At 46.2% G+C, this 27,524-nt stretch overlaps 1 protein-coding gene across 1 annotated transcript; it reads right to left on the reverse strand.

The window, feature by feature from the left end:
* Window positions 1–702: 702 nt before the first annotated feature.
* On the reverse strand, window positions 703–19,475 carry PRDM14 (PR/SET domain 14). The gene is made up of 7 exons (XM_061438381.1): window positions 18,756–19,475; window positions 17,960–18,013; window positions 17,701–17,858; window positions 16,471–16,741; window positions 11,409–11,611; window positions 6,577–6,678; window positions 703–1,246 (listed from the first exon to the last, which is right to left on the reverse strand). Exons 1-7 carry the CDS (start codon window positions 19,453–19,455, stop codon window positions 1,019–1,021), a joined length of 1,716 nt encoding a protein of 571 aa, XP_061294365.1. The 5' UTR covers window positions 19,456–19,475; the 3' UTR covers window positions 703–1,018.
* Between the last annotated feature and the right edge of the window lie 8,049 nt (window positions 19,476–27,524).

Below are 27,524 nucleotides of genomic sequence, written 5' to 3' on the forward strand. Positions count from 1 at the left end.
TGCTGGGAAAGATTGAAGGTGGGAGGAGAAGGGAGTGACAGAGGATGAGATGGTTGGATGGCATCACCGACTCAATGGACATGAGTTTGAGCAGACTGTGGGAGAGAGTGAAGGACAGGGAAGCCTGGCGTGCTGCAGTCCATGGGGTTGCAAAGAGTGGGACGTGACTTAGAGACTGAAGAGCAACAATAACTTTTCTTCCCCAATTGCTAAAGGTCACAGATGGTGAATGAGTACCTTCTGTGTCCCCCAAGTAACTCTGGTGCTAAACAAACTATTAACAGACATTTGTCAGTTGACAAGGGAGAGGTAGAAACTAAGGGTTTAAAAAGTGAATTCCAGGGGACTTTCCTGCTGGTTCAGTGGTTAAGAATCCACCTTCCAATGCAGGGGACATGAGCTCCATACTTGGTTGAGGAACTAAGATCCCACACGCCACAGGGCAACTAAGCCCAAGAGCTGCAATGAAGACTCACTGCAGCCAAAAAAAGAGTTCAAATAAAATGGGACCTTAGTTCATGTCTGAACACTTAGTTACGATACTAATGAAGCTCTGGCTTGAATGGATTTTTAAAGAATTTATTTTGTTAAGAAATATAACAGGGGATGGCCACAGACATATCACAATCAGGAGTCGAGGCAAAGAGTAGAGAAAAATCCTCCTTTTTTTTTTTTTCAATCGAGAAATCAAAGACTCTGCTTCCTAGTCCGTGAAATGAAATGGTCCCTTTCAGGGCTGATGTTGTGTTTCCAGACCTGTAAGCACTGTTAACCATCAGCCTTTCACTCCTTCTGGGTGCATTCACCCAAACTCCATTCTTGTTAGAAAGTGTGAAAAAGCATTCCTGCAAAAGCTGTTAAAACTACAGACAATAAATCTGGTAAATCCTACTGGTAGGTCAGTTACATTATTCTGTTTCTCATCTCAATATAACGGCCACTGGTTTGTGAGATATACCCATGAACATAAGAAACATCAAGACGCATCTAGAGGCCTTGTCCTCAGACTCTCTGAGGGCTAGCAGTCTTCATGAGACTTCATGTGGGAGTGGAAGGCTTCTTGATCTGAGAAGGTCTTCCCACAGGTGTTACAGGGAGAGCCGTCATCCTCCCTGTGCGAGCGCCGGACATGGCTGTCGTGAGCAGCGTGCGATGCAAAAGATTTACCACAGTACTTGCATTTGAAGGGCTTCTCCCCCGAGTGCTGCCTGATATGCGTGCGGAGTATACTGGAGGCAGTGAATTTCTGCAGAGGACAGAAAGCACAGGAAAAAATAAAATGCCATCCACCAATGAAACAAAGGAGTTAATTTCATTATGACCAATCCTTGGTGGTGTTTTCTTGAAAAACTGTGTCTGACTCTTTTGCAACCCCATGGACTGTGGCCCACCAGGCTCCACTGTCCCTGGGATTCTCCAGGCAAGAATACTAGAATGGTTGTCATTTCCTCTTCCAGGGGATCTTCATGACCCAGGGATTGAATCCACATTTCCTACACTGGCAGGTGGATCCTTTACCCCGGAGCCACCTCAGAAGCCCTCATTGATCCTGATATCACACTTTAGTTCTCCGCAGTCAACAAATCCTGGATTTTAATGCTATAGGGCACTCTTGGTCACCAGGAATAGCCTTAATAAAAAAGGACATGATGGACATGCCACTGGTTACAACAGTGGCCCTTCAATGGCTAAGATCGTCTGGGTGTCTAGTCAAAAATGCAGGTTGACCTGATGAGTACGCTCTTTTGGGTAAGAAGGCAGCTGCATTTAAGCAGATGGTACTGAGATCACACTCCAGGATGATCTGCATTATGGAAGGAATTGCTAACATTGGCCACTATCTTTGCATACATGGGTACCTTATTGGTTTCTTTCTTTCTTTTTTTTTTAGTTAAACTTTTAGAGTAATAGTGATTCACATGCAGTTAGAAGAAACAACAGAGATTCTGGGTACCCTTTACCCAGTTTTCCCAATGGTTGCATCTTACAACTATAGGGTAATATCACAATCAGGATGTTGACATTGAAAGTCAAGAAAATTAGAGATACCAAGGGAACATTTCATGCTAAGATGGGCACAATAAAGGACAGAAATGGTATGGACCTAGCAGAAGCAGAAGATATTAACAAGAGGGGGCAAGAATACACAGAAGAACTAAACAAAAAAGATCTTCATGACCCAGATAACCACTATGGTGTGATCACTCACCTAGAGCTAGACATCTTGGGATGCAAAGTCAAGTGGGCCTTAGAAAGCATCACTACGAACAAAGCTAGTGGAGCTGATAGAATTCCAGTTGAGTTATTTCAAATCCTAAAAGATAATGCTGTGAAAGTGCTGCACTCAATACACCAGCAAATTTGGAAAACTCAGCAGTGGCCACAAGACTGGAAAAGGTCAGTTTTCATTCCAATCCCGAAGAAAGGCATGCCAAAGAATGCTCAAACTACCACACAATTGCACTCATCTCACACACTAGCAAAGTAATGCTCAAAGTTCTCCAAGCCAGGCTTCAAAAGTACGTGAACCCAGAACTTCCAGATGTTCAAGCTGGATTTAGGAAAGGCAGAGGAACCAGAGATCAAATTGCCAACATCCGCTGGATCATCAAAAAAGCAAGAGAATTCCAGAAAAACATCTACTTCTGCTTTACTGATTACATTCAAGTCTTTGACAGTGTAGATCACAAAAAACTGTGGAAAATGCTTCAAGAGATGGGAATACCAGACCACCTGACCTTCCTCCTGAGAAATTTGTATGCAAGTCAAGAAGCAAGTTAGAACCAGACAAGGAACAACAGACTGGTTCCAAATTGGGAAAGGAGTACATTAAGGCTGTATATTGTCACCCTGCTTATTCAACTTCTATGCATAGTACATCATGTGAAATGCTGGGCTCAATGAAGCACAAGCTGGAATCAAGATTGCCAGGAGAAAATATCAATAACCTCAGATACACGATGATGCCACCCTTATGGCAGAAAGTAAAGAGGAACTAAAGAGCCTCTTGATCAGAGTGAAAGAGGAGAGTGAAAAAGCTGGCTTAAAACTTAACATTCAAAAAACTAAGATCATGGCATCCAGTCCCATCACTTTATGGCAAATAGATGGGGAAACAATGGAAACAGTGAGAGACTTTATTTTGGGGGGTTCCAAAATCACTGCAGATGGTGATTGCAGCCATGAAATTAAAAGATGCATACTCCTTGGAAAAAAAGTTGTGACCAACCTAGACAGCGTATTAAAAAGCAGAGACATTACTTTGCCAACAAAGGTCCATCTAGTCAAAGCTGTGGTTTTTCCAGTAGTCATGTACGGATGTGAGAGTTGGACTATACTATAAAGAAAGCTGAGCACCGAAGAATTGATGCTTTTGAACTGTGGTGTTGGAGAAGACTCTTGAGAGTCCCTTGGACTGCAAGGAGATCCAGCCATTCCATCCTAAAGGAAATCATTCCTGAATATTCATTGGAAGGACTGATGCTGAAGCGGAAACTCCAATACTTTGGCCAACTGATGTGAAGCAGTGACTCATTGGCAAAGACCCTGATGCTGGGAAAGATTGAAGGTGGGAGGAGAAGGGGACAACTGAGGATGAGATAGTTGGATGGCATCACTGAGTCAATGGACATGAGTTTGAGTAAGCTGCAGGAGTTGGTGATGGACAGGGAAGCATGGCATGCTGCAGTCCATGAGGTTGCAAAGGGTCAGATGTGAATGAGCAACCGGACTGAACTGAACAGAACATTTCCATCACAAGGACCCTCATGTCACCCTGTGACAGGCACACATAGTTCCCCCTCACACCTACTTTTAAGCCATTGCAACCATTAATCTCTTCTCCATTTCTGTAATTTTATTATTTTGAGAATGTTATGTACATGGAAGCATACAATATGTAACCTTTGGGGATCAGCGGTTCTCCGCAGAATTTTTTTTGCAGATTCACACAAGTTCTTTCAGGTACAACAGCTCATCCTTTATTTAAAAAAAAGCATTTAGTTTATTTGTGGCTGTGTTGGGTCTTTGTTGCTGCGAGGCCCTTTTCTGTAGTTGTGGAGCAGGGGGGCTACTCCCTAGTCGCAGTGGTCGGGCTTTCCACTGCAGTCTTGTTGCGAAGCACAGGCTTTAGGTGCATGGGTTTTGTAATTGAGGCACGTAGCTCACTAGGTGCGGCTTCTCAGCTATATAGCACAGGCTCAGTATTTCGGGAACACAGGCTTAGTTGCTCCGCAACATATGGGATCTTCCTGGATCAGGGATCGTTCCCGTGTCTCCTACACTGGCAGGTGGATTCTTTACCACTGGAACACCAGAGAAGTCCCAGCTCACCCATTTTGATAGCTGAGAAGAATTCCATGGTGTGGATGTTCCAGTCTGTTTAATCACCTACCCATGGTACGGTATCTGAGTTATTTCCAGTTTGAGGTTTCTATGAGCTGCTATTAATATTTGTGTACAGGTTTTAGCATGAACACAAACTTTCACTGCTCTGGGATAAATGCCCAGGAGAGCAATTGCTGGGTTGAATGGTTGTTACAAGTTTAGTTCTTAAACTGCCAAACAGTTTTCCAGAGTAGTTCTACTATTTTAGGTTCACAAGTGCTTTGCTGTTTTTACATGGCCATTTCGTTTCTTTCCCTCACTTATACCCTGTCTCCTAATTCATTTCAATACTCTGCTCTGACCTTTGTCACTTTCAGGTATTTATTAGAGATGTAATGACCCCAATTTGGGAGTCTGCTGACAGTGATACAAAACACCAGGTTAAACCAGTGACCTTGGAGTTTCAGGACTGGGCCCATGTGGGGTTGGACCACTGCTCACTAAGGAGCACAAGGTGTGGGCGCCTAGGACAGTCTCCAGCAGCTCAGGTGACAGGAGTCTAACTAGAAGTCAGAACCTCAGGGCTTCCCTACGGCTCAGTGGTAGAGTTCTGTCTGCCAAATGCAGGAGACTAGGTTTGATTGCTCGTCTGGGAAGATCCCAGATGCCTAGGAATAACTAAGCCTGTGTGCCACAACTATTGAGCCTGTTCTCTAGAGCCTGGAAGTTGCAATTATTGAGCCCATGGGCTGCAACTACGGAAGCTTATGAGCCCTAGAGCCTGTGCTCTGCAACAACAGAAGCCACTGCAAGGAGAAGCCTGTGAACCACAGCTAGAGAGTAGGCCCTGCTTGCCACAACTAGAGAAAAGCCTGTGCAGCCACGAAGACCCAGCAGAGCCAAAAACAACTAACTAACTAGCTACAAAAAAAAAAAAAAAAAAAAATCAGAACATCAAACAGCTCATTTATGACCCAAGTGCATTGAGTCACCCCTTTGGGTATCTCTCATTCCCAGATTAGCCAGAAATTCAAGGTGAGAATCAGAATTAGAACGCCAGGAAGAGGAGGGGCGGTGGGATATTTTGAGCCTGCTCTGGAAATCTGGCAGGAGATCAGTGATCCCTCAGGATAGATTCCTCGTCCAGGCAAATCCAGAGCCACCCTCCTTAGGTCTGTGCTAGCTGCACATTGTCTAGTTATGTCTTAGCTCCAATTTGCTACACTGATTATTTCCATTCTATTGACACAGTTTCTTTGGTGGTATCCGTTTCCCTAAGCCAGGTAGTTTTATTCCTCTTTTGGAACCTTAACAGTCACCCTAATAGAGACTATATTTCTTTCATGGCTACATATTTAAAAAAAATAAATGGCTTGATGATAGAAATAGCAGATTCCAGTGTATCCAATAAGATTTTCTAAAATGATGGAAATGTTATGTCCATGCCAATGTGGTGGTCGCCAGCCATCAATGGTGGGACTGTTGAGCACTTGAAATGTGGCCAGTGCCACCGACTTACTAAATTTTCAATTTTATTTCATTTTTAGTAAATTAAATAGCCACATATGGCTAATGGGTAACTACACATTGAACAGCCCAGATGTACCTCATCGAAAGAGGACATGAGATGTTTTGGTTTAGTATTTTTAAAGTTAACCCAGCAACTTTTGTTCCTAACCCAGCAACCCCTAACCATGATATATTTGTCTCTTCATTTTTATAAATTAGTATTCTGTTTAACAAGATTAGATGCTACTTCAGCAAAAGTGCTCTGGAAACCAAGACTAGCGAAATTTAAGAGTCTGTACTTGAAAAAAAAAAAAAAAGGCGGTCTGTACTTCATGTCTGTTATCATTGGAATCTTATAAATTTAGGGTCCGTTTCATAACAAATGCCTTGAGTGCCAATTTGGCAATAGTAGGTTGTATCTGATCATTGTAAGCAAACATGAGTATAATCTGGGGTGGAAATTGGGGATGGGCTAATGATGAATTGATTTACCAGGGACTCATTATAAGCCAGGGTTTATTCTATAAGTTCTTATCCATGGACACCCAAACAGGGCTCAAGGCAGATTCCTTAAAAGAAGGTTCCACTGAGACTTCCCCGGCAGTTTAGTGGTTAAGACTCTGCCCTTCCACTGCAGTGACGTGATATTGATCCCTGGTCAGGGAACTAAGATCCCACATGCTGTGTGCGGTGTGCTGTGTGCTGTGTGGGGTGGGGCAAAAGAAAAGAAGGTCCATTTACCTTAGTACAATACACACAGTGGTAGGGTCTGTCTCCAGAGTGGACTCTCATGTGTTTGTTTAGACTGGAAGACTGAGAGAAACATTTCCCGCATGTAGAACACTAAGACAGAAAAGAAAAATAGAGTTGAAACCACATTTCCCCGCTAGGAAGTTAACTTCGCCATTATGTTTATCTCGGGCGGTGGTGATGGTGGGGGAGGATTAGTAGGCAGAGGATGGAGCAGATGCAGGCTGAGGGTCTAGCTGAGACGGGTGAGGGCGTCACAGGACTCTGGGGAAGAATCCAACACCACATTCTGGTCCACAGCCTACTCAGCGCTGTGGCTCCAAGCCATTCCTCGAAAGTCTTTGGATGCTAGCTGCCTAGATATATAACCCTGGTGTGTAACAGAGGCCTGACTCTGTCCTGCTCTGTCAACAGGTAGCTGTGTGACCAGAACAAATCAGTTAAACTTGGAGTCTTTGCTCAATTTTCCTCATGGGTAAAATACTTGCCCTGCTGTTCTCACAAGGCTGGGAGAAAATTGCAAGCCCTTAGCAATGAATTCACCAAGTATTTATGGAGAACCTCTCAACACTCTGCTACAGACAAGGAGTAAAAATCTCGTGGGAGTGGGGACAGATATGTAGACCCAAGTGGCAATACAGGTGACAGATGACGCAAAAAATGTACCTACAAAAAAACGGGCAATTTGGGGGGGGGCGGTGAAAGCAAGCAGTATAGCCACCTGCTATAGGAACGACAGGCACGCGTCATTTCTCTGTGTTCTGGACTCTGATGACTCCTGTCCAATCTTCTCAGGAATTCTGAACCAGGTAAAAGAAACTACTGTGTTTCTGGACTCTCTTCCGCAGGTGTCCTTATGGGCACACATGGGAGCCTGGCTATTTTTATTTATTTAACTTTATTTTAACAATTTTTATTGGAGTAGAGTTGCTTTACACTGTTGTGTTAGTTTCTGCTGTACAGCAATATGAATCAGTCACACGTGTGTGTGTGTGTGTGTGTGTGTGTGTGTGTGTGTGTATACACACACATCCTCTTTTTTGGATTTCTTTCCCATTTAGGTCACCCCAAAGCACTGAGTTCCCTGTGCTACACAGTAGGTTTTCATGAGTATCTATTTTACACATAGTAGTGTATACCAAAGTATACATACCAAAGGCGGAAGAGGGGTGGACTGTATCCATGTCTGCTTTACAAAAATAGGTTTATCTGAACCATTTTTCTAGATTCCACATATAAGCGATATTATGTCTGTTCTTCTCTTTCCGACTTACTTCACTCTGTTTGACGGTCTCTAGGTCTATCCACGTCTCTGCAAATGAACCTAGGTATTTTTAGATGATGGGATTTGGGGGTGGATTTTAAAAATCTTCTCTAATTTTTCTTTACTACTTGAAGTTTGAATAAGGAGCATGTATTGTCATTGAAAGTGAAGGTCGCTCAGTCGTGTCCAAATCTGTGACCCCATGAACTACACAGTCCAGGGAATTCTCTAAGACTATAATACTGGAGTGGGTAGCCTTTCCCTTCTCCAGGAGATCTTCCCAACCCAGGGATGGAACCCAGATCTCCCGCATTGCAGCTGAGCCACAAGGGAAGCCCATACTGTCATTACTAAAGCAAAAATAGTCAGATGTTGAAGTTATCATTGCAAAAAGAACAGATCAATTTTAAATGAAAGGGAAGCAATTAGAACATGAACCTGTTCTTGGAAATTAAAAATAACCAATGAAAAGGTACAGAATGAAATGCTGTAGTCAACAGGCTCAGCTGACTGCTAAAGACTGAAACATGACATAAAAATGAAGGTTGAGAACTCTCAGAGAATGCTGATGAAAAAAAGTAAAGGTTAATGAATACAAAGAAGTGGATTCAACCTAACATTTGGCTAAAGGAAGAGAACAAAAATGGAAGATAGATAATAGCCAAGGAAAGTACAAGAGAGGGCCTTCCCTGGTGGTGAGGACTCCAAGCTTCCACAGCAGGGGTACGGGTTCAGTCCCTATTTGGGGAACTAAGATTCTGCAGGCTGAAAAAGAAACCCCGAAAGTGCAGGAGAATTCCTCTGAGCTTAGGCTCTGTGCCTTCAGACGGAAAGAATACTTTGTCTTTTACTGACTACAAAGCAGGCAGGGGTGAAAAAAAAAAAGGAAGGAAAGAGAAAAGAAACATTGAACACACTCTGTTAAAATTTCAGACATAAACTGACAAACCACAAGACAAATACAAACTAGCCAAGAAAATATATCTTATTTTATTTTTTAGATTACTCTTTATCTTAATCGCTGAACCACCAGGGGAGGTCTCAGAAAATATATTTTAATAAAATGTAAACCTCATAAATAACAAAGATGCAAAGCCAAGCAAGATACCATTTTTCATCTATAAAAATGTGAACATAAGAAGGATAATATTGTGGGAGACTTGGGGTTACTGACTACACACACTGTAAGCCCAGCTGGTTGGACTGTTTGGAAAGGTGTGTGGTACCTTAATTCAAGTGCCTTAAAATTGTACCTTTGACTCAATCTTTCTACTTCTAGGACTGTACCCCAAAGAAATAATCAGAAATGAAAAACAGAGTGATTTATAGATAATATTGTTCACTGCAGCCATGCTGGGGGGAAATGCACAAAACAGTAGATTTTTAAGTACATAACATCAGTATGACCCCAAGCGTATTAAAAATACATACACATATAGAAAAAAATTATACCTAAAATAACTTTGGGCCATAACATATCTAGTGGTTTTTGTTTTCTTTTTATCTCTAGTGTATATTGTTTTCTCATGTTAAAAAACTGCAGATAAAAAATAAAATTTTAAGTTTACCAAGTGAAGACATAAAAATCATGCTTGGCTTTATTCTCTATCATACTCCCAGAAAGATTGGAGTTTAATGGCTTCTTTCCAATTGTGTTTCCATTTATATGTAAACATTATATACAGTGTACATGATTTTCTAAGTGACATCATTCCACACATATTTTACAACTTGTTTGTGCTTAATAAGCCAAACTTTACATAACCAATTCCCTATTGATTTACATGTAGAATACTGGACAGTATAACTTTTTACTCTGCCAATCTATAGCTGAGAATAAAGAAGGCTGAGCACCAAAGAACTGATGCTTTTGAATTGTGATGCTGGAGAAGACTCTTGAGAGTCCCTTGGACTGCAAGGACATCAAACCAGTCAATCCTAATGGAAATCAACCCTGAATATTCACTGGATGGACTAATGCTAAAGCTGAAGCTCCAGTACTTTGGCCACCTGATGCAAACAGCAGACTCGTTGGAAAAGACCCTGATGCTAATGCTGGGAAAGATTGAGGGCAGCAGGAGGAGAAGGGGGCAACAGAGGATGGGATGGTTGGATGCTATCATTGACTCAAAGGACATGAGTTTGAGCAAACTCCGGAAAATAGTGGAGGACAGGGAAGCCTGGTGTGCTGCAGTCTATGGGGTTGCAAAGAGTTGGACATGACTGAGCAACCAAACAACAAAAGGTGAGAAATGATTTCACTGTCTTAATAATTTAAAATTTCTTAGATTTACAAAAACAATTTGAGATCATTGTAAAAATACTCAGATTTTACAGCTGTATATAACAGTGATTGTGATATTTCCAGGAGCTTCACTGTGAACAGAAGGGGAGAGACAAGAGCAGTTTTATTTCTTCAAATGAAGAGTGGGGCTGGCAGGAGTCCTGACAGCACTGAAGCCTAATCTGAATCTGTCGGTCTGTACCCAAGCCCCATCCTCTTTATCCTAATTAAGACCAGTGGTAGTCAGCACTTTCTTGCACCAAGTCTGGCAGAGCCACCACATATCCAGAATGGTAGACAATGGCTCCCCAATGCACCAGTGTTTCTTTCTTCCTTACAAAGTCCCTGGCATGGCACAAAAGCCACCCATCCTTTGGACCATGCCTGTAACTATCAGTATGCCTGCACATTGGACCTAGAGATTATCATACTAAGCAAAGAAAGTCAGAAAGCGGAAGACAAATACCATATGATGTCACTACTATGTGGAATCTAGAATATGACACAAACGAAGTTATCTACAAAACAGAAACAGGCTCACAGACACAGAGGTCCTTATGGTTGCCAACGGAGAAGAGGGTGGGGAAGGGAAGGATTGGGAGTTTGGGAATAGCCGATGCAACCTAGTGTATATAGGACAGATAGACAACACAGTCCTACTGTATGGCAAGGGGAACTATATTTAATATCCTGTGATAAACCATAATGGAAAATAATATGAAAACAAATGTATGTATGTGTATAACTGAGTCACTTTGCTGTACGGCAGAAATTAATACAACATTGTAAACCAAACTATGCTTCAATAAAACGTTAAAAAAAAAAAAAAAGCCTGAACACATTATGGAACAAGGTGTGGTTACCTAAAACCACAGGCCAAGGTCTTTCTCAACTGGGATGTCTCAACCCTTCCCGCAACCCCCAGTCAACTCCACCTCCAAATAAACCAGACACTTCCTCAGTCCTAGGTTCTGCTCACGGCCACCTGTCTATGAGGCCTTTCATGGCCCACATGTAGAAAGACACCGTCTTCTGCCCCTGTCTACCATGCATCCGCCAGCTTCAACACTCAGGCATCATGTCTTGGTCCATGGACCATCACATTGGGTCCATGTCTGCCCTTTCACAGCACTGCCACTTCCTTCAGAGACCCTGTCCCATCCTCCCATCCCAGTAACTTGCACCCAGGAGGCCCTCGGGGTGCACCCAGGGGTTTGGGGAAAAAGCCTGAAAGCAGACTGCTAGAGAGAGATGGGTCACTGCCCTAACTCTTACCTTGTGAGGCCGATGCTTCTCATGAACGTGAAGGATGTGGATCCGGAGCCGGTCTCTCTTCTCAAAGGATCGTTTGCATAAAGAACAGGGAAATTTCCTGTCACCCTTGTCCACACAAGGCGTGTACTTTAGATGCTTGTCTCTGTAATATTTGTAGGTAAATACTTTGCCACATCTTTCACACCTGTACCCTTCCGCAGACTCTGTCAAACACAGGGGGAAAAGTGGCTTGGTCAGCTATCTTCCCACATTCTTACTTTCTTTAGGACCGTCTTTTACAACCTTTTATTACAAAAACTTTTAAACAAATACCAAAGTCAAAATAATAGAATAAACCCTCTTGGGCCCAAACACCAGGCTTTGACAGTGACTGACTCACATCACTTCCCCCAACAGATTATTTTTAATACCGATTTCTCACTTGTTTCATCAACACCTCAGCCCACAATCTTTAATGGATAATGACTTTCTTGGGGAGCAGGGTGGCATGTGGGATCTTAGTTCTCCAACTAGGGATCGAACTCGCATCCCCTGCAGAGGAAGTGCAGTCTTAACCACTGGACTGCCAGGCAAGTCCCTGATAACAACTTTTTGAAAAGCATAACCATAAAGCCACTGTCATACCTAATTGTCAAAACCTTATTCCTTAATAGATAGAAACACATATATATTTGTTTATAATACATATACACGCACTTATGTTTGTTTATTTTTCAGTCAGTTGGTTCAGCGTAGGATTCAAAGTCCACATGCTGTCCACAGTTACTATGTCTCTTCAATGTCTTAATCTCTAGGTTCCTTTTCCTTTTTGTTCCTGAAATATATTTATTGAAGACACCCTTCCTCCAGCCCTATTTATGAGCAAGTCAGTCTTATAGTTACTTCCTAACTGGCCTGTGTTACAAGGTTCATGTACCAAATACCTACTGTATTTGTGCTTTTCAGATCAGACTGAGCTACAAGTTCAAGCAGTTCACCCTTTGGGGGCCTTGATGGGCACCCAGAGCTTCTTCCCAGGCTTCATTAAGTGCTGCTCCATTGGACCTCACTTACAAAGACTTAGGTACCCTTTTAGCTAACAATGCATTTCTCTGAGCTTTCGGGGAAGATTCCAGAACTAAAACATGGGATTATCATGATTAATTTAACCCTGACACTGAATTCAAACCAACAAGTGACTCTATCACTGAGCGACAGACAAGACTGAGGAAGGTAACTCCGTTTTCATCAGAGGAGGAGAGAGGTTGGGGAGAGGTTAGAGAAGGTGCAGCCAAATCTAGCAGAAGAGATACCAGGCTCAGGGGTGTCTATGTGGTGGGGTGGGAAGGGGAAGGACCGGGGCCACCTACAAAAGCGTTCCTGCTGAGGACACTCTGGATTCCAGAGGATCAAGTGGTTTTGACTATGAATGCATCAATGAAACCTCACTGCCTCTGCTCCAGGGAGGCAGAGAGTAGCCAAGACTGAGTACATGCAAGAGTGTGTAGGTGGAAGTTTTTTAGTCAGCTTGGGGACAGCGGGAAAGCTATCCACTGGGGGCTTTGTTAGTCAACAACTGCATGCTAGGCACATTTAACAGGTGGCCAAGGAAAGAAATCATTTCATTTATTAAGTAAATAAGCAGGAAGGCAGCCACCAGCCCCAGGACGATCCATTGCTCAGTCTCGTCTACCGCTTTCATTGAGGTGCTAATGCTCTCAGAACCTCCCTGCTGGGACGGTTTTTGCTCGAAGCTAGAATTTTCATTGGTTAGAAATACCTGGCCTTCCAGCTTCCGGGGTGGGAAGGGGGTTGTCTACGAGACAGGGTCAGCGAGTCTTTACAAATTAAAGCCCTAAGGCACACCAAAATTCAGAATAGGGGCACAATAGTCAATTTGCATAAGAACCACCACTTAGGCAGAAATGACACAGCACCCTTACTAATTAGGCTTCAGCCGCCTACGTTTTCAGCTCAGGTTCTTGGAAATTTTATCTTAACCTAATTTTGTCCTGTTTCCTTTCCTTCCTCCTCCATCCCATTTCAATTTTTTTCAGCCAAATGGTTTCCTGAAACTGAAAATGATGCTTTCTGCCCCACCTAGACAACTCTTTAGATAGAGTTTGGTAGTGATTAAGAACTATCTACACATTCCCCACCCCCCGCCCAAAACACACACTCTGCGGGTTTGCCACCTAGACAACTCTTTAGATAGAGTTGGGTAGTGACTAAGAACTATCTACACATTCCCCACCCTCACCACCACCCCCTGCCCCCCACCCAAAACACACTGAGGGTTTGCAAACTTTGCAAACTCTAGGTTTGCAAACTCTAGATAACCCGCCCACATAGGGCCCTTCCCTCCCACTCAACACCTTAAAGGGGAAGGCTCCTACCAAGTCTCAAGAAAAGGTTTGGATAAAACACAAAAACTTTCTTCTGAGAGGACAGAAGAATGTTGATTTTTCATTTCTTTTAATTCTATTCTCAACCATTCTTCCTAACAGAAAGCCATGAACTTATCCAGATGTAATTTGGTTCAGAAGTGTAACACAGCGACTTCCCTGGTGGTCCAGTGGCTAGGACTCTATGCTTCCAATGCCAGGGACCTGGGTTCGGTCCCTAGGTGAAGGCATTAGATCCCAAGTTCTGCTAAAGAACCTGCATGCCACAACTATGACCCAGTGAAGCCAAATAAATATTTAAAAAAAGAAAGAAGTGTAGTACAGGTGGGTACTACACCAGGTACTACACCTGCTGGTGTTTCTCCCCACCCCACTGACCATGGGAAGCCCTTATCCCTGGTGCTTATGATTTACTTAATAATTATTCTACTATTGGGCATTTGTTTGTGACTTTTCACAAAAAGGAATGATGCTGTATTAAAAATCCCTATGGACAAAGCTTTTCCTATTGGAGTATTTCCTAAAGACAAATTTCCAGAAGAGTATTACTGATACATCAAAGGTTATGAACATTTTAATAGCTCTGATACATAGTGCTGAATACCTTTTCAAAAAGATAATGATTCTATTTTGTGAGTTGTCAAGCATGTATCTTTCTCAAATCCATTTGGCACTTCTATTTCAGCAGTGCTTGGTACCTCTTGGGAAGTGACTAAAAAGGCTTGGTTTGGTGCCAACTACGGGGCAACTGTGAAGTCCAGACCCCAGAGAATTCTGCCATCTCACCCCTCACCCTCATCCCCACACCATCCATAAGCTGGGGTACTGAGAAGACAGTTCAACAACCCCTCATTATTTGGCCTCTAGAAATAGACTGTTTATTGTTCACCTCTTAATCCCTGGTGAACACATCCTTGCCCTTGGCTTCACTATATCCCCAAGCCTGGATTGTCTTGCCTTTCCCTGCCTAAACTGTGGTGAGCATGCGTGCATGCTTAATCGTGTCTCTCTGCTATCCCATGAACTGTAGCCCTCCAGGTTCCTCTCTCCCTGAAATTTTCCAGGCAGGAATACTAGAGTGGGTTGCCATTTCCTACTCCAGGGGATCTTCCTGACCTGGGGATGGAATTTGAGTCTCCTGCATTGGTAGGCAGATTCTTCACCACTGGGCCACCTGGGAAGCCCAAAACTCATCCCTTAATTCACCACATCCCTAAGCAGTTTTCCCTAATCTAGTCTAGTCTTCCACCTTCCTTCAATACAGAAGGAATTCAGAGCAGGAGCTATTAAGGTGTTTACAGTTGTCTCCAGCCCTGAAGGGTCTCAGTCTAGCAGGGGAGACATGCATGCAGACCATCACTGCAGTGTGATGAATGCAATTCACATTCTCTTTTACCTGCTGCTTATGACATCTATCCTAACAGAACAGGATGGTCTTCTACCTGGTTCACATATTAATTTGCATTTGTCTGGTCCCACGTATGAGATGACTGGTTCCCAGGCTTTTGTGGTTATAAAAATCAACCGCCCAGAGAGCTTTTTTAAAATGCAAATCCCCAGCGAGTGGGTTGATGGTCCTCCAGCTCCCTGCTACTGAAATCTGGTCCAGGGAACAGCAGCAGCAGCAGCAGCATCCCCTAGTAGCTTGATAGAAATGCAAAATCTCCCATCCTGGAATGAGAATCTGCACCTTCCGAAAGGGCCCCACATGTTAACACAACACTAAAACTGGAGAGCAAGAGTCTAGCTCCATGCTCCTCTAAGTGGACTGAGACCCAGTAAGAAAAACATTTTCTATTTGAGACCCGGTTCACACACATCCATGTGAAACAAAAGCCTCACCAAACAATGCTTAAGTGAGATTCATATCAATATTTTCTGTTCTATTTTATTCTTATTCTTTTTTCTTCTTTAATGCTGATCTCTACCACCAAACTGATTTCCCACCCTATTAACATATTGCAAGCCACCATTTGAAAAGCAGTGCTCTGCGTATGGCTGAGACCCTTTGCTGTCCACCTGAGACTATCATGAGGTTGTTAATCAGCCATGCTGTTGCTGTTTAGTCACTGAGTTGTGTCCAGCTCTTTTCAACCCCATGGACTGTGAAGGGGATTTTTCAGGCAAGAATACTGGAGTGGGTTGCCATTTCCTTCTCCTGGGAATCTTCCCAACTCAGGGATTGAACCCGTGTCTCCTGCATTGCAGGCAGATTCTTTACCACTGAGCCACCAGGGAAGATCTAATCGGTCATACTCCAATACAAAATAAGAAGCTTAATTAAAAAAAAAAAAAAATTTAATGAAAAAAACAGTGACTTCCTGAGTTGTGTGAGCCTCTGCAGAGATGAATCAGAAGCTGGCTCATCTAAGGCAGAGGTTGCATCCATTTATTTCACTTTTATTTTATTCTCTGGGAGCGGGTGAAAGGGTAGAAGATAAAGGTATCCTGGTGAACAGCAGTAGCGTCAGCAGCTTTGGGAAGAGGAGGGCATCGTCCTCCAGCTGGCAAGACTCATGTGGCTAGAGACGCCCTTGAGTTCGGGGTTCTACATTAGAGCTGGGAGGCAGAAGTTCCACAAGCAAGTGGAGAAGCTGCAGGAAGGTGCTGGTCTGGGCAAAGAGCCCAGTCCTTCGACCAAGAGGACCTCACTGGGTGAGGCAAAGGTGTGCACTCACCTTCAGAGGACCCAGATGCCTGCTTCCCCTGCTTGAGAACCTGCAGGCTCACGGGAATGTCCAGAAACTTCTCATAGCAATCTCCGTACCACACGAGGAGCTCCTGGTTCTGGTAGATCTCCTTGCAGCTCTCGTAGAAGATCTGCCCTTGACATTGTACTGCCACCAGGTTCTGCTCCGACGGGAAACGGGCACAGTTGACATAGGACATCCAGTTCCCTGCACCTCCTTTTCCATCAATAAAGTGGCTCAACTGACCATCTTCAAAGATCTAAATGGAATCAAACAAACTTTAGAAATGTATCTTTTATTTTTCTTTTGGTTTGACATAGAAAATAAATTTACATATTAAAAATGTACAATTCAAATCTCACGCTTGATCTCTTTGAATATATTTATTATCAATATTATTAAGCCTAAATGGATTTATCAGCTGAAAGATATCTGTCTAGGTGGTGTGACATTTTTAAAAGGTTTCTACTTTTATCACCTCTTGATTCCCAAGTTTCTAGGGTGAGCATATATTAACTTCATAAACAGAAGCAAAGGGAACAGGAGGTTACATTTAATTCTATCAGTTCAAGACAACCAATTTGTTTGGTATTTTATCTCAAATGAGTTTTCGTGTGTATTGATGGAGATATAATTTAATTCTTTCTCTCCAGTGAGTAATTCTGCAGTCTTTGATGCTTTGGTGTTACAAACAGATTCTGGGAAGTCTGGATTTCAGATTATTTTCCTAAAGTGTATTCCTCAAAATTCAGGGCAAGGGAGGATAATCTGATACAGTCTGACATACTGCAGTCCTACCATCATGCCTCATACAGAGTTAAGAATAGCTGTTTTTAAAAATCCCCATTAGACAAATGATATCAAAAAATTTTAAATCTGGTCTTTGTCCTTTTGGACATATTCTTAGCATCACATGGTAATATTTAAAGTATTTGTTTTGTCTGTAAATATAACCCAGGGTATTGGCTCTTTGTATTCTGGGGCTAATCTTCAGATGAAAATGCCTTAAGGCACTGAAAAGATACACAGACTCCATGTGGAGGTGCTATCCCTAGCGGCTCTGCAGTTGCCTACTTTTCTCTTTATGTTGCAAAATAGACAGCACTAGACAGCTGAGTACTGCTGAGAGGGTCCCCTCTCCCAGAGGGGCAGAGGCCAGGCTTCATCCCCAGCGACCCTCCTCCCCACTTTCCGACAACCCATAAGAAACAAATTTACCTCCCACATCAGGGAATTGTCTCCGTGTGTCTTGACTTCGCTGGTGTTGACCACTTTACCCTGAAAGGGCCCAAACCTGACTCCTTTGGCCACAAGACTACTGCAGAACACCCCAAAATGTGCGACTTCACCAAACTTCGTCTGCTGGAGGCAGAGACCTAGCAGGAGACCCAGGGCAGGAAAGAAAGCCAGTGAAGAAACCTACTGTGTTTACCGCCATTAAATAAAAAAAAAAATCCAAGCCAGGAGCCCTGCCTACCTTCTGGTAGCTGAAGGGAGTCGTTATCCAGAGTCTGAGGAAGAGAATCAGCCCCTAGAAAAAGACAGGATTAAACTCTTATTTTTTAAATAAAAGGTATTATAAAACGTGTCTTCCTCCTCATTCTCTAGAGCTTACCATTTGACCCTTCGAGGCTTCCGGTTCCTTTTACATATGCAGTGTCTCATTTTAGACTCAAAAGGACCCTAGCTGGTTAGGTGGTAATTAACCCCTGTTAGCAAATTCAAGGAACTGGAGAGTCAGAGGTAATGCTGATTTTGACCAAGGTCAGATGGCTGGAGGGAGACTCCCAGAGTGGATGGCAGCTGGCTCTCACTGAGACACCTTGGGCATCCTGGGAGAACCTGAGCCCACCTGATCAGCCCACACACAGCATGAGCCATTTCTCTTAAGACAACCTTGTTTAATCGTTAAGTCGTGTCTGACTCGGCGACCCTATGGACTGTAGCCCGCCAGGCTCCTCCGTCCATGGGATTCTCCAGGCAAGAATACTGGAGTGGGTTGTCATTGCCTTCTCCAGGCGTTCTTCCCCATTCAGGGATGGAACACGCGTCCCCTGCATTGGCACCGGGGAAGCAAAACAACCTTAAGAGTCATGCGGGTAGGGTTTCGGAGGTTAGCCTGGCCTCCCCAGCTCTATCTTCTGATGGAAGCACACACCCTCCCCTTCAGCACTCGCACTGCCTGGGATCCACCTAGAAGCGCCCCTTCCGCCTCCTGCTCCCACCTCTCTTCCAGTTGCCCCCGACTCCCGCATTATGGGGCCCGCCTTTACCGGCGCTATCGGTGGGGATCAGGAGGCCCGAGATCGCGTGCTGCAGGCGGGCTGAGTGCTGCGGGCTGGGGATGACCCCGTACAGAACCAAGTGCAGGTCTTCCTGGGTGAAGTGGTAGCGGCGAGAAGCCTTCCCTTTTCGGTTCACGAGTTTGGGGCCATCCTCAGAGGGCTCGCTGGGGGACCCCGATAACAGCTGCGAGGGCTTCGGCCTCTCAGGTAACAACGAAGCATCCACGGGGGGCGGCGGAACGAAAATCTCAGGTCCCCAACACTGGCCACCGTCGCTCCGGCCGGCGGTGTGTGCCAAGTCCTCGCTGGCGGCGCCGGTAAACTCACGACTGCTGTTCTGGAAGTGCGGCACCTCCCTGGGGAGGTGGGGAACAGGGTACCAGGTCGGCAGCTTGCTGTACCAGGGCAGGTCGCATAGCGGCTCCCTCGGGAGGGCCAGGCCCTGGCTTAGCAAGGGAGGCGCGGTCCGGAAGCCGAAGGGGGGCAGAGCCGGGGACGCTGCCAGGGCTTCCAGGGGCCGGAAAGGCTGGAAGCCCTCCTCTGCCGCGGTCAGGGTGTTCCCGTAGTGGCCGTAGGGCGGGAAAGGCGTGTAGTAGGCGGCCAGGTGTTGGGGGCTGCCCTGGAGCCAGTCGGGAGGGTAGCATCCCTTGTCCTGGGGGCCGGCCTCCCCCGGCGGCCGCAGGGCCATCCCCGGGCCACGGCGCTCGGCGGGTCTGCGGAAAAGCAAGGGCGGCCCGGTGAGGGGCGCTGGGCGCTGCAAGCCGGCTCCTGCGCGCCCAGCCTCCCCCGCCCGAGTCCAAGGACATTAGATAAACTTCCCACTTCGATTCCTCAAGACCTACCCGGCAAACGAAACAAAAACAGCAATTAAAAACACCGCCCAAACTCCCAAACAAAATAAAAACGAATATCTGCCGGGATTCTGTCCGACACCGAGTTCCGGGTAAGTGTCGCTTCGCGCTTCCTCTACAGACACACCTTGACCGGGCAGCGCTCGTCTCCAACACCCACGCTCGACGCCCGCCCCAAACCCGGCTCCTGCAAAATTCGCTTCAAGTTCCCTCCTCCGCCCTCTTCTCTGTCCTCCACACCCTCTTTTCCAGGGTGGGTCGGAGCCGCAGGACCTCCCCTCTCGCCGGGGCGGGGGCCGAGTGCTAGACCGCGCCTGGGGGCAGGCGGCAGCTTCGGGCGCTCCCGGGTCTCTAGCAGAAAGGACAGGGCCGAAAGCCCGGTCGGATTGCGTAGGAGTCGCGCTCCCCTAGCCCGGCTTCAGGTCCCGGGAGGCCGCTTCGCTGCGAGGCCCGGGTCTGACCCCGAGGACCCCGGCGGTCCCGGCTACGAAGAGGAGGAGATGGAGGAAGTGAGTGCCATTTTCGGCTCCCCTCTCAACTCCGGAGCCAGCGTGGGCTCCTCACGTGCGCCGAGTCCCGCCACATTCCCCAGGTCCCTTGCGAAACTCGCCACCTCGCCTGGGAACTTAGGGATCCTGGGGTGGCCTCTCGGGAGCAGGAGACGACGAGCCCCAGGTCAGGTGGGAGAGAACTGGCTCCGGCCCCAGCGCCGCTGCCGCCCCCACCCGAAAAGGACAGCGTTTTAATGGACAGAAGTTCACCAAGCCTGGAGACTGGGGCCCCTTCAGGGCAGGCTGGTCTCGAGGGCAAGATCAATGAGCCCAATAAGGAAACCAAGCGGGGTCGTGACTCAGAAATTAAAGAACACGGGGTCAGGAAAAGAGGTCAGCCACGACGAAGGCATCTACGCGTCCCCTTCTGAGACTCCCCAAAGGCGCTGGGCTCACCCCGAGGACCTTCGAGTTGGGGTTGAAAGCCGTTTAAGCGAGTTAAAAAAACAAAAACAAAAACAAACTCCGAGAAGGCAAAACGACTCCTCAGAACGAATTGCGCCAGAGACTATTGCCTGTGCTTCCCGACCACCCCGGCGGGCGGCAGCCCCGGGCCACAGCTGCACGCGGGGCTCCGCACCCACCTTGGAGACCGCGCAGCCGGGCGAGCGGGCACCCCTGGTCCACGGAGGGGCGGCGCGGGTTCAGGATCCGTAGGCTTCGGGCGGGCCCGCAGGGCTGAGTCGGGTTTAAGAGGGCAGCTGGCGGGCGGGGCAGCGGGACCGGAGAGCGCTAGGGTGGGGAAGGGCCGCGGTCCACGCGGGTCCAAGGGGCGCGGCTCCTCCCCGCCCACCGCGGCCATTGGCCGGCGCTGGGCGCGCCCCGCTCCCAGGGGGTCGCGCACTTAACTCTTCACTTCTCCAAACCTCCCCGGGACCCCGGCGGAGAGCTCTCGCCGACAGCTTTCTGGGGCGGGCACCGGTGCAGCTCCAGGCTGACCGTTGTTGTTGTTCAGTCGCTTAGTCGAGTCCGACTCTGTGACTCCACGGACTGCAGCACACCAGGCTTCCTTGTCCATCACTATCTCCTGGAGTTTGCTCAAACTCAAGTCCATTGAGTAGGTTATACCATCCAACCATCCCTTCCTCTGTTGCCTCCTTCTCCTGCCCTCAATCTTTCCCAGCATCAGGGCCTTTTCCAATAAGTCGGCTGTTCACATCAGGTGTAAGTATTGGAGCTTCAGCTTCAGCATCAGTCCTTCCAGTGACTGTTCAGGGTTGATTTTCTTTAGGATTTCCTTTAGGATTGATTGCAATCCAGGGGACTCTAAAGAGTCTTCTCCTAGGAGCAATAACCGTGGGCAAGTGTGGCCAGGGTCCCCAGGCAGGCCCCTCTGCGCTCACATCCACCTACACTCGCGCCCTTACAGGCTGGGACTCGAGTCCCGGGGTCGCGCCCATGACTCTCGGCTTCCAGTTGCCATGAGCCGAGGCTGGCCGAAAGCGGCGTCCAACCCCTAGGACCGGATGGACATTTGTCCCTGACACCTCGTGGGGAGCGGGCATCGCCCCCTCAGGGCTCAGATCCGGGTGGGCTCGGGGCCCGTGCCGCTCCCAAGGTTTGGGGGGCGGGGGAGATTGTTGAACCCTCTCGGGGGCTTTTTACTTCTCCAGCATCTTTCACTGTCGGAGAACCGGCCCGCGCGCCGCCCGGCGGTCTCTACCCCCGGGGAAGGCACGCCACCTCCGACGCGCGGGGCTTTTCAGACCCAAACCCGGCGCTCAAAGGCCGCATTTTTATTCTTCTCGCCGGCTATTGAGGGAAAGAAAGAAACACTTAGACCCATTCACATTCACACGAGGAAGCATCTAGGGTGGGGGAAACCTTGGTCAGTCCCGGTGACCTTGGGTCAGGTTTCTCGCCGCCCCAGCCGCGGCTTCCTCTTGGCAAAATGGGGAGAGCCTGAGCGCAGCGGTGCGGGCTGGAAGGAGAGACGGAGATCCTAATGCACGGCTTGGCCTCCACTGTGTCACTAAACCTGGAGGGAAGGAAAGGAGGCGGCATCCATCCGGCCGAGAGAGGCCACCAGAGGTCCTAAAGTCGGTGGAGAGAGAGGAGGCCTGCGGCGGAGTAGGGCTTCCTCCGTGACCCACCCCACTTACCAAAGCAGCCACGATGCGGCTGGCGCCCTCTCCTCGAGCCCCGGGGACCTGACCTTGTAGCCTTCGCCGCACGCGAGGCAGTGGGGGGGGGGGGGCGGGGGGTGGGGTGGGGAGGAAGGCTAGCTCAGGGCCCCGGGTCTTCCAGGGCGCGGGCTGTGCGCGCCCGGCTGCTTCTCCAAGCCGCCTGCCACGCCCACATTCGGGGCCAGATCACCTCGCCAGCGCGACGCGGTTGGTGTCGCCCGCGCAGCCCTGGGTCCTGACTCATTTCGTAGTCGCCGGGACGATCGGAGAGGTGGGCGGTGTGTGGTTTCCTCAACAGGGCTAGGGTGACAAGGAGCCCAGGATTTCCTTCCGCTCCTGGTTCTAGACTCTCTGCCTCACTTGGGTTCTTAAGATCTTGGCTGATAGGTGAAAGGTATCCGTCGGATCTTGTCCAAGGAGCCTCTGGGGAGGATATTGTACTTGGAAATGCAGAATAAATTCTGCCCTCTTCCTTCCGGAGGCAAGCACATCCCAGGACCCCCACGACCTCCCTCATTTACTGTGTCTTCCTTCCTCCCAGACCTCACCCTAGGATTTAAAGACTGATGAGCCTGTATTTGGGTGGTCCCTGGGTGTTAGGTCCTCAAGGGACCATTTTTTAGTGCAGTTGCTCACTGGTTGTAGCTTTAATTTAACCTTCTCAAGGTGAACCTTACCTTATAAGTGAACCTTATAAGTCTTGTTCTGCAAAGATTCTAGATTTTAAAATATTTTTTAAAATGTGTTTTGAATTATAAGCTTGCCTGTTTACATAGTTTAGAGATATTGATAAAAATAAAAGTGAAAATCCCCACCCACCCCTCATCCCTACTCTGTAGAGGTGAAACTGATCAACGATTTGGTTTATTCTCTACCTCCACTATTTTTTTAAAAACACCAAACTTTTATTTGTGTTTATATATGGAGGATTAAAAAAAAAATACTGGGATTAACTTTTCTCATTAACCATTAGTTTTGTTACTAACAGTATATTTGTGTTGTTGTTAGTTAGTCCCTAAGTCATGTCTGACTCTTTTGCGACCCTATAGACTGTAGCCGGCCAGGCTACAGGGATCAAACCAAGTCTCCTGCATTGGTAGGCAAATTCTTTATCACTGAGCCCCCAGAGAATCTTATAATAGTTGCATGGTGCAGAAATTAATTTTATGAGTGTACCCTTAATTTTTTCAGTATCCTCTTACAAAGGTACTTAAGTTGTGACCAGTTTACTGGTCACACTTCGAGCTGTTACTTCCGGGATCATTGTTATAGAGATACGTATTTGTGCTATTGTGCCTACAGAATTAATACCCAGGTGCTAAATCCCTGGATCAACAGGTATCAACAGTGAACATTTTTATAGGTACATGAAGCCATTACCAATTTATGCCTCTATCAACAATGGGTGTGAGTGCCCTGTGTCTCCACACCCTCACCTAACACTGAATATGGCCAGTCCATTAAAGCAGGGGTCCCTGACCTCTGGGATCTAATGCCTGATCGTCTAAGGTAGAGCTGATGTAATAATAATAGAAATAAAGTGCACAATAAATGTAACGTGTTTGAAAATGAACCATTTCCCCCACTCCCAGTGGAAAGATTGTCTTTCAGGGAACTGGTCCATGGTGCCAAAAAGGTTGGGGACCACTGTATTTAAAGCTGCCATCTCTCACATGGAAAGTGTATCTTATTCTAATTTGCTTTTTAGTCATTTACCCAACAGAATCCCTGAATACCTTGCTGTCGATGTGCTGGTCACAGAGAATACAGTTGTGAGCAAACCAGCTCTGTCCAGCCGTGGTCCCCAAAGCAGTCTTATGAGGATGATACATATTTGTGTGAATACTTGATGAATGTGTAACTATAAGCTGCGATCCAGTGAGAGCAAAGAAGAAAGTATAAAGAAGCAATGTAAGGAAAGAGGAGCATGTCCTGACTTGGGCTGAGAGGACAGGGATGGTTCCCCTGCTCCAGAAAGTGTGAAAGATCTGAAATTAACTAGGTGATGAGAGCAAGTGGTCATCACGTGTGATTCCAGGTCAGTGGAACACTTGGTGCCGAGGCTCTGACACCTGGAAGGCATGTGACTCACTATAGTTCATGCTAATCCTGAGAGTTTTAAGGCAAGAATTCAAGTTGGCTGCTGCCTCCTCCTTGGAATTCCTCTTATTATCTGTTAGAGATTTCTCTGCCCACAGTGGGGCAGTTGGTCTTCCAGCATCTCTTTTGTTCATAATGACAGCAAGAATTCTTTCTGCTGCTGCTGCTGCTAAGTCACTTCAGTCGTGTCCGACTCTGTGCGAGCCCATAGACGGCAGCCCACCAGGCTCCCCCGTCCCTGGGATTCTCCAGGCAAGAACACTGGAGTGGGTTGCCATTTCCTTCTCCAATGCATGAAAGTGAAAAGTGAAAGTGAAGTCGCTCAGTCATGTCTGACTCTTAGCGACCTCATTGACTGCAGCCTACCAGGTTCCTCCGTCCATGGGATTTTCCAGGCAAGAGTACTGGAGTGGGCAGGGGGGACCTTTTTTATGGAAAGGCATAGAGAACATCTGGGGCTGTCCAGGTGTTTAATTTGAAAAATCACTAACTTGATTAGAGTCTAACTCTGTTTTTCTTCTCTAACCTTCTCCAACACTATCTATCCCACTCTAGCTATGAAGTATCAATTCTCTGACTTCTGGCTTAAGGCTGTTCATTAAAAAATGAGGATGATGTGACAAGAGTGTCTATTGATCTACCCCAGATTGTTGCCTGGAAGCAATTTTTAAAATCCTCAATGAATTTGCTTAAAAAATAAATAAAAAATTGAATTGGTGTCCGGTCGGTCTTCACCTGTTAAATAAAACAGGTATTGCCCTCAGTAAGGACTCTACCATGTTGTGTGCTTTCTTTAGTCCCTGTTCTGTTTGACTGACCCCAGGAATACATAGACTGATCTCAAGATCCTTTCAATCAACTCTTCCTATTCAGCCGTGAGCATCTGAAGGAACTGTTAGTCCACATGCTAGATTACAGAGTGCCTGAAGAACTATGGACGGAGGTTCGTGACATTGTACAGGAGACAGGGATCAACACCATCCTCAAGAAAAAGAAATGCAAAAAAGCAAAATGGCTGTCTGAGGAGGCCTTACAAATAGCTATGAAAATAAGAGAAATGAAAAGCAAAGGAGAAAAGGAAAGGTATGCCCATTTGAATGTACAGTTCCAAAGAATATCAAGGAGAGATAAGAAAGACTTCCTCAGTGATCAGTGCAAAGAAATAGAGGGAAAAAAATAGAATGGGAATGACTAGAGATCTCTTCAAGAAAATTAGAGATACCAAGGGAACATTTCATTCTAAGATGGGCACAATAAAGGACAGAAATGGTATGGACCTTACAGAAGCAGAAGATATTAAGAAGATGTGGCAACAATAAACAGAAAAACTATACCAAAAATATCTTAATGACCCAGATAATCACGGTGGTATGATCACTCACCTAGAGCCAGATATCCTGGAATGTGAAGTCAAGTGGGCCTCAGGAAGCATCACTACGAACAAAGCTAGTGGAGGTGATGGAATTCTAGCTGAGCTATTTCAAATCCTACAAGATGAAGCTATGAAAGTGCTGCACTGAATATGCCAGCAAAATTGGAAAACTCAGCAGTGGCCACAGGACTGGAAAAGGTCAGTTTTCATTCCAATCCCAAAGAAAGGCAATGCCAAAGAATGCTCAAACTACTGCACAATTGCATTCATCTCACACGCTAGTAAAGTAATGCCCCAAATTCTCCAAGCCAGGCTTCAACAGTACATGAACCCAGAATTTCCAGATGTACAAGCTGGATTTAGAAAAGGCAGAGGAACCAGAGATCAAATTGCCAACATCTGTTGGATCACTGAAAAAGCAAGAGAGTTCCAGAAAAACATCTATTTCTGCTTTATTGACTATGCCAAAGCCTTTGACTGTGTGGATCACAACAATCTGTGGAAAATTCTTCAAGAGATAGGAATACCAGATCACCTGACCTGCCTCTTGAGAGATCTGTATGCATGTCAGGAAGCGACAGTTAGAACTGGCCATGAAACAACAGACTGGTTCCAAATAGGAAAAGAAAGAAAGAAAGTGAAGTCACTCAGTTGTGTCCAACTCTTTGTGATCCCATGGACTGTAGTCTACCAGGCTTCTCTGTCCATGGGATTTTCCAGGCAAGAGTACTGGAGTGGGATGCCATTTCCTTCTCCAGGGGATCTTCCTGACCCAGGGATCGAACCCAGGTCTCCTGCATTACAGGCAGATGCTTTACCCTCTGAGCCACCAGGGAAGCCCAAATAGGAAAAGGAGTACATCAAGGCTGTATATTGTCACCCTGCTTATTTAACTTATATGCAGAGTACAACATGAGAAATGCCTTGCTGGATGAAGCACAAGCTGGAATCCAGATTGCCGGAAGAAAAATCAATACCCTCAGATATGCAGATGACACCACCCTTATGGCTGAAAGCGAAGAAGAAATAAAGAGCCTCTTGATGAAAGTGAAAGAGGAGAGTGAAAAGTTTGGCTTAAAGCTCAACATTCAGAAAACTAAGATCATGGCATCTGGTCCCATCACTTCATGGCAAATAGATGGGGAAACAGTGGAAACAGTGACAGACTTTATTTTTTTTGGCTCCAAAATCACTGCAGATGATGACTTCAGCCATGAAATTGAAAGACGCATACTCCTTGGTTATGACCAACCTAGACAGCATATTAAAAAGCAGAGATATTACTTTGTCAACAAAGGTCCATCTAGTCAAAGCTATGGTTTTTCCAGTAGTCATGTATGGATGTGAGAGTTGGACTATAAAGAAAGCTGAGTGACAAAGAACTGATGTTTTTGAACTGTAGTGTTGGAGAAGACTCTTGAGAGTCCCTTGGACTGCAAGGAGATCCATCCAGTCCACCCTAAAGGAAATCAGTCCTGAATATTCATTAGAAGGACTGATGCTGAAGCTGAAGTTCCAATACTTTGGCCAGCTGATGTGAAGAACTGACTCATTGGAAAAGACCCTGATGCGGGGAAAGATTGAAAGCCAGAGGAGAAGGGAAGGACGGAGGATAAGATGGTTGGATGGCATCACCGGCTCAGTGGACATGAGTTTGAGTAAACTCCAGGAGTTGGTGATGGACAGGTAGGCCTGGTGTGCTGTAGTCCATGGTGGCGCAAAGAGTTGGACATGACCGAGCAACTGAACTGACTGAT

This window comes from Bos javanicus, chromosome 14 (genome assembly GCF_032452875.1).
Source record: "Bos javanicus breed banteng chromosome 14, ARS-OSU_banteng_1.0, whole genome shotgun sequence".
In the NCBI taxonomy this organism is placed as follows: Eukaryota; Metazoa; Chordata; class Mammalia; order Artiodactyla; family Bovidae; genus Bos; species Bos javanicus.